General features: G+C 53.9%; 1 protein-coding gene across 4 annotated transcripts; it reads left to right on the top strand.

Moving 5' to 3' along the window:
* Positions 1 to 387: 387 nt before the first annotated feature.
* On the top strand, positions 388 to 7,685 carry MCAT (malonyl-CoA-acyl carrier protein transacylase). Of its 4 annotated transcripts, XM_081811382.1 has the most exons (5): positions 388 to 845; positions 2,251 to 2,338; positions 5,493 to 5,710; positions 6,187 to 6,224; positions 7,362 to 7,682. In XM_081811382.1, exons 1-4 carry the CDS (start codon positions 426 to 428, stop codon positions 6,220 to 6,222), a joined length of 762 nt encoding a protein of 253 aa, XP_081667508.1. In that variant the 5' UTR covers positions 388 to 425; the 3' UTR covers positions 6,223 to 6,224; positions 7,362 to 7,682. The 4 variants fall into 4 exon arrangements, with proteins under 4 accessions (XP_081667508.1, XP_081667507.1, XP_081667509.1 ...); XM_081811381.1 differs by having other exon boundaries at positions 6,187 to 7,685; XM_081811383.1 differs by lacking the exon at positions 6,187 to 6,224.
* The last annotated feature ends 12 nt before the right edge of the window (positions 7,686 to 7,697 follow it).

Consider the following 7,697-nt stretch of genomic DNA (forward strand, 5'->3'; position numbering starts at 1 on the left):
CTGTGTGCCTGGTCGGTTTACAGGAAAGATTGTGAAAGAGATCTGTTCTCTTACTGCACAGCGCTGCTGAGAAACCGAACAGGAGAAACGTGGACGCGTCTCAAACCCCCTTCACAGGCGAGGTACAGTGAGCATGACACTGCGCTCGCCGCCCATTCAGGAACTCTTCCCGCGGGCGGACGGCTGTGCGGCGCGGGGCGGCGCTTTGCTCGCTCCCGCGCGGGTTGCCCTAAGCGCCTGGGTCACTCCAGGCCCCCGGCGCGCAGCCGCGCGGGCTCCAGGGCGGAACTCGTACGCGCGGAACCTTTCTTCCCTGCCCCCGGGTGCCGCGGCCCGGCCGGCGGGAAATGCGTCAGGGACCGCGCCGCGCCGCAGCCCCTCGGCCTCGGTCGCCCCGGTAACGCGCGGCGGGCGGCAACCTCACCATGAGCGTGCGGGTGGCGCGGGCCGCGTGGGCCCGGGGTTGGGGCGCGGGCTGCCGCCGCGGCGCCGCGGACTTCCCGCTGCCCCCGCCGCGCGCCGTGGACGTGGCGGAGCTGCTGCGAGACGACACAGCCGCGGAGGAAGGCCCGCGGGAGGCGGCGGCGCGGCGGCCGCCGGGCCAGTGCTCGGTGCTGCTCTTCCCGGGCCAGGGCAGCCAGGTGGTGGGCATGGGCCGGGGGCTGCTCCGCTACCCGCGCGTCCGCGAGCTCTACGCCGCCGCCCGCAGCGTGCTGGGCTACGACCTGCTGGAGCTGAGCCTGCACGGGCCGCAGGAGGCCCTGGACCGCACCGCGCACTGCCAGCCCGCCGTCTTCGTGGCTTCGCTGGCCGCCGTGGAGAAGCTGCATCACCTGCAGCCCGCGGTGAGGCCCGACGCCCCGCGGCCCGCCGGGGAGGATGGGCTGTGCCCGGGCTCCCACCCGCCAGGCCCGAGTGCTCCCACGTTGACGCATTGGGCAGAGTCTTCCCGAGTTCCCACTGTTGTAGGCGCTGGGGCCGTGGCCCTAGGCAAGCCTGCATGTAGGGGAGAGGGATGATGAAGAAGAAATACGCTGTGTAAATGACACAGTATGATAAATACGGTGTTACAGAAAGGAGAACAGAGCAGGGAAGGGGCTGAGGAGTCGGCTGGACTGCGATTTTATTTTATTTATTTTTAAAAGGTTATTATTATTTTTACTATTCTTTACACCCAACATGGGGCTCAAACTCACGACCCCCAGATCAAGAGTCGCATGTTCCACCTACTGAGCCTGGGCTGCGATTTTTAAATTTTTATTTATTTTCTTGTGTGTGTGTGTGTGTGTGTGTTTCTTTTACTTTTTTTTAATTTAAATTCAATTAATTAACATATAGTGTATTATTAGTTTCTGAGAGTTCAGTGATTCAACAGTTATATATAACACCCTGTTCTCATCCCATCACATGCTCTCCTTAATGCCCCTCAACGATTTTAAATGATACTCAGTCATTTGTTAGTTACTAAATGATTTTAAAAGGATTGAACTTCGACCTTAAATGAGGGATCATTAAGAAGATGATGTGTGAGAATGTCACTTCACTTGAAGGTGTGAATTGATTCTTGTTAACATTTGATAATATCAAAACAGTAAGTGTGAAGCTACTGCTTTGAACCCTGTACTCCATTCTCACAACAACCTCGTGAGGTAAATACAGTTACTTTGTGGAGGAGGCAAGGAGACTCGGACACATAACGGAATTAGTGAAGTGGTAGTTGTAACACTCATGGAGCCCTTACCCTCGGCCAGGTCTGTGCTTAACCACTTTAGAGACATTATCTTGGTGTCGTCTCAGTAACCCTGTGAGGTAGGTCCTGCCCTTACCCCATCCCACAGATGGGACAACCAAGGCTCGGGAGAAGTTAGGGAACTCTCCTAGGCTAAGAATCCAATCCAGCCCTCTGTGACTGAGTCACTCTCTTCTCTGCGTAGCTCCCTCCGTCTCCCTTGGCCTAAGGCATCTCCAGGGCAGAGAGGCAGGAGGATCCAGAGCCCTGGGTTGGAGTCACAGCTTCACCAGAGTCAGCCAGCAGGCTTTAACTTGTCTTGCCAGGGAAGTTCCTCATCAGTAAAAGGGCTGGTTCAGGGCTTGTCAAGGCCACGTCTGTGTGTACTCTTCTAGCCAGAGCATCAGGCCAGTGGCTCCTGATTCCTTGAGCCTCTGAACACCCTGCCGGCTCTCAGTGCAGAGCCCTGGACTGAACCCCTCCTGAGACCTCGGCCTCATGTCCCGCATCTGTCACCACAGGTTATTGAGAACTGTGTTGCTGCTGCCGGATTCAGTGTGGGAGAATTTGCAGCCCTAGTGTTTGCTGGAGCCATGGAATTTTCTGAAGGTACACAGGAAGGGGTTTGGTTTTGTGCCGGGGTGTTCTCTTGCTGGGCTCACTGGGGATCAAGGACACTGCCAAAAATAATTCTGGAGCCACTCGTGTGATAAGGAAGCACATGGATGAGAATGACATTGGGACCCAAGGACCAGATTTCACCTTGATTCCCTTTTAATCCTGAAGGGTTCATTGGGGATTTTCTTTTTTGTAATCTCCTGAGCTCTGTTTGCTTGACTGTCCCCCACGCTGTCCTGGGTGCTCTCAGTCCACTCCCACACCACCAGTGCCTGTCACGTGATAGATGGCCAATAGATAGTCGTGGAATGAAAAGGAGTAAATGTTCGATCTTGAGCATATCAGTTTCACTTAAGATTTTTGCTCATAGTGAAACCCATTAAACTTTTGTTTATAGTTAAATATGGGCAAAGGATGTGAACAGACCTTTCTCTAAAGAAGATAAATAGAGGGGCGCCTGGGTGGCTCAGTCGTTAAGCGTCTGCCTTCGGCTCGGGTCGTGATCCCAGGGTCCTGGGATCGGGCCCTGCGTCGGGCTCCCCGCTCAGCGGGAGGCTTGCTTCTCCCTCTCCCACTCCTCCTGCTTGTGTTCCCTCTCTCGCTGTGTCTCTCTCTGTCAAATAAATAAATAAAATCTTTAAAAAAAAAAGATAAATAGAAACGGCCAACAGGCAGGTGAAAAGATGTTCAACATCACTGATCATTAAGGACGTGCAAATCAAAACCACACTGAGATACCACCTTATACCTACTAGGATGATTTCAATTAAAAAATATATAATAAAATAATAAAATTTTGAAAATTAAAAATAATAAGTGTTGGCAAGAATGTGAACGAATAGGACCCTCAGACATGGCTGGTGAGAAATGTAAAATGGTGCAGCTGTGGAAACCAGTTTGACAGTTCCTCAAGACATTATGCATAGAATTACCGTATGGCCCAGTGGTTCTGCCTGTAGGTATATACCTAAGAAATGACAACCTATGTCCACGCAGAAAAACCTGTACACAAATGTTCATAATAGCATTATTCAGAATAGCCCAAAGATGGAAACAATCTAGATGTCTCTCATCAGATGAGTGGATAAACAAATTGCACTCTGTCCATGCAATGGAATATTCTTCAGCCATAACAAGGGAGAAAGTGCTGATACATGCTACAACATGGATGAGCCTCAAAAGCATGCTCATTGAAAGAAGCGATCCCTTTTATGTGAAATGTCCAGAATATGCAAATCCACAGAGACAACAGATTAGAGATTATGGGGGCAGAGGCCAGAGGAAAGGAGAAATGGGGAGTGATTACTTGGCAGATACGGGGTATTTTATGGAGGGATAGAAAGTTTTGAAACTAGAGCGAGCTGGTGGTTGCACAACATACCACTGAACTAAACACTTGAAACTCGTTATGTGACTTTTACTTCAGTGTTTTAAGAAACAGCATTATAGCACAGTTAAGGAAACGATAAAAAATGTTGCATATTCACACCTTCTAATAAGACTTTTATTTTTTATTTTTATTTTTATTTTTTTTTAAGATTTTATTTATTTGAGAGAGAGAATGAGAGAGAAAGAACACATGAGAGGGGATAGGGTCAGAGGGCGAAGCAGACTCCCTGCCACGCAGGGAGCCCGATGCGGGACTCGATCCCGGGACTCCAGGATCATGACCTGAGCCGAAGGCAGTCACTTAACCAACTGAGCCACCCAGGCGCCCCAAGACTTTTATTTTTTTTTTAAAGATTTTATTTATTTATTTGTCAGAGAGAGACATGGTGAGAGAGGGAACACAAGCAGGGGGAGTGGGAGAGGGAAAAGCAGGCCTCCCGCCGAGCAGGGAGCCCGATGCAGGGCTTGATCCCAGGACCCTGGGATCATGACCTGAACCAAAGACAGACACCTAACAACTGAGCCACCCAGGCACCCCTAATAAAACTATTTTATACACACATAGGTTTTCTGTGCACATAATTTGCAGAGTTATGGCCTATGTATATCCTGTGTTTTTTCACTTGACGTTTTGCATAGTTCTTTAATACCTGCGTGGGAGGACTTCCACATGCCCTCTCCACTTTCCTGTGGGTTCTTTGCTACTTGCTACCTCAGGCTCTCATTGTATTTGCTCCACAGTCTGCTCCCTACCTGTGTAAGGGGCCAACAGTCCAGTACAGACGTATGTAGGTGCTGAGGGAAGGAAGATGTGCTAGGAAGGGTGCAGGGTGTGCTCCTCAGACCCTCTCTGTGGTCCCAGGAAACCCTGGACTAGTCCCTTAACCTCTCCTTGGTCCGGTCATCCCCTCCCCCAGGGAGCAGACCCAGGACCAGGGTGACGGATGTCCAGTCGTCACAGGCCGTTCTTACATCATGATCACGGGCTGCCTGCCTGTCCTCTCACCTTGAACTTGAGCCGCCCTCAACCAGGAGCTTCATTTGTCTTGGCAGTGTCAGCTTCTCCAGCTCCAAGTGAGGGCACTAAACTTGATTTATGAGAATCCTGTTATTGAAATTCTGATGCGCAGTTGTCGCAACAATCCAGGCAGATGAGATAGTATTATCCTCATTTTACTAACTGAAAATTTGAACCTGAAAGGTCGTGACTTGCCCCAAACAGTGTATGTAGCTCCAAGTCTGCTCCTTTGTACTTGCTCCCTGCACCAGGGTTTCTCACCAGCAGCACTGTGGACGTTTTGGACCAGATAACAACTTGATTTGGGTGGGGCCGTGCATTGTAGGAGGTGGAGCAGGATCCCTGACTTCTGCCCACCAGATGCCAGTAACATGCGCGCGTACGCCCCCCACGCGCACACTCCACTGTTGTGACAATCACAAGTGTCCCCAGACCCTGCCCCAAGGCAAAATCACCCCTGGTTAAGAACTGCATCCTACAGCAAGCCAGCTTTAAGGCTGGGAGCTCCGTGGTTTCGTTTGTATGGTGCCAAGGACAGCACCCACCTCTCTCCTGATGGTGGTGCCATCTCTGTGTAGCAGATAGAGATACGAAGAACTGTGGCCTTGGGGACTGCTGCTAACTACCCGTATCAGCGTCTCCAACATGCTGGGTGAACTTGCGCTTTGTCTCACAGGTCTGGGCTTCCCCCCTTCATCACGTGCCCTGATCGTTCCAAATGCGCTTCTCTTTGGATAGGTTTGTATGCGGTGAAAGTCCGAGCAGAGGCCATGCAGGAAGCCTCGGAAGCTGTCCCCAGCGGGATGTTGTCTGTCCTCGGCCAGCCTCAGTCCAAGTTCACCTTCGCCTGTTTAGAAGCCCGGGAACACTGCAAGACTTTGGGCATAGAGAACCCCGTGTGTGAGGTGGCCAACTACCTCTTTCCTGATTGCAGGGTGATCTCAGGACACCTGGAGGTTGGTACTGATGGGAACAGCCTTCCTAGACCCCAGCCCATACAGAAGGTTAGAATTGTCCCACCCACACTAGGGAGGCCCACGATGGTGTGATGGGTGCTCTGCCAAGCCATGGTCTCTGGGAAGTATTTGAGGGCAAGCGGGGGGGCAGGGTGACAGGGCAGCGGGCGGGAGGTGGCGTGAGCACTGCAGAGGGAGGCAAGAGGCTGGGATGCTGTCCCCACTCCACCATGCATAGACGAGGACCTTGAGCAAATCACCTAGCCCACCTAGGTAAAGGGGTTGGACCAGATGATCCCCAGAGCCTTCCTGTAGTAAACTCTGGGGTTCTCACCTCTGATCTGGTTGCTTCCTTAGCGAGAGGAGAAGCCATTCCTGCTAGGTTACTCCACCCCACTGTGCCTTTTAGGTATCTGTTTTTACCCCAAGTTCATTTTCTTTCCTTCTGTCCTTCCTTCCATTCACTGCTTCCCTAGACATTTCTCAAGCAGCTCCTCTGTAACAAGGACTGAGGGTAGGTACCTGGACTGATAAGCCGGGAACGGGTGACTGCGGGTTTGGGGCACAGTAAGGGTCAGGCTGGCTGTCAGGAGGCCTGAGGAGGTGACACCAGGAGCGGTGCGTGGGGGGTACATTTGCTGGGAAGAGGGTGTCCCCAGCAGGGAGGCAGCGAGCAGCCGATGGCAAAGTGCAGCTGGGCACCGAGGGCCTGGCCCCGGGTTGCTGAGTCCACGCCGGATCCCACACAGGGGCTGCAGCTGCAGGGCCCGTGTCTACACAACTCATGTCGTGTAGGCCTTGCAGCCAGCCTGTGTTCCCCAGAAGGGAGTCCTCCGCTTGCTTAACACACGAGGAAGCTGAGGCAGAGGGAGAGGCCAGTGCTTAGGGATGGTGGAGGCAGAACGGAGCGCCAGTCTGTCTCATTCTGGAACCTTCTTCCTCCACTTGACTGCGCTCAGTCTGCCATCCCCCAAGAGGCCTTGACGGTATGCCAGGAGTCTGTGAATCTCCTCGGAACCAGCGAGAGTCTCTCCTGTGACAGTTCTGAGGGCATAGGATGGGTGACAGTGGCCCCACGTGGATCGTGGAACTGGTTGCTCGTTCCCATTAACAGCCTTGGAACGGCCCCGAAGTGGGTGGGGAGGGGCCCCAAACCAGGGCTGGCGTCTCCTTGCGCAGCTCCCAGACAGTTGGGTACGTGGGCTGACGACTCCTCGGATTCCCGGCGTTAGCCTTTTGGTGCCAAAGGAAAGAGCTCAGGTGAGGGCAGGGCTTTCCTGAGCAGGCGAGTCCGTTTGCAACCACTGATGGACAAAAACCCCTTGGCCTCTGCCTCAAGGCGGGCCCTGAGGCTGTGGCCTTGACTCCTGTGGCCCCAGCCTGGGACGCGAGCTGGATGAGTCCAGAGGCCTTACGTGGAAAGCACTGTGAGATGCTGAAATGAGTAGCCATCCGTGCAGACGCCACTGACCGGACAGCCCAGCCTCGGCGGGAAGGGTCCAGAAGGCCGGTGTGCAGGGGGGCTCCTGGGTGCCCCTCAGTGAGATGGGGCTGGAGGACAGTGGCTCCAGGACAGGCTGGACCCTGCTGCAGTGACAGGCAGCCGGGCCCCTCAGTGCTTCCCACAGCTGGGGTCCCACTTCCGTCACAGTTTGCTTCGCTGTGCTGAGCTCGGCTGCACTTGGCTCTCGCCAGCGCTCAGGCCGCTGCAGCAGCCTGTGTGGGACGCCGGCAGACTCCCAGCCCAGGACGGATGGTGGCAGGATGGTGGCAGGCCAGAGACGGGGCCGGAGAGACCGGTGACAGTTTAGCACACAGGAAGCCCTTCGGCAGAGCCCAGGGGAGGACCATCAGGGTGGCAGGCCCCGGGCTGTGTCCTGAGGCCTAGGGTCTCTTAAGAATATCTACTGTTGGGCGCCTGGGTGGCTCAGTTGGTTGAGCGACTGCCTTCGGCTCGGGTCGTGATCCTGGAGTCCTGGGATCGAGT

The sequence above is a fragment of the Leptonychotes weddellii genome, unplaced genomic scaffold, assembly GCF_054177405.1.
Source record: "Leptonychotes weddellii isolate Sample4059 unplaced genomic scaffold, ASM5417740v2 HiC_scaffold_7337, whole genome shotgun sequence".
Lineage (NCBI taxonomy): Eukaryota > Metazoa > Chordata > Mammalia > Carnivora > Phocidae > Leptonychotes > Leptonychotes weddellii.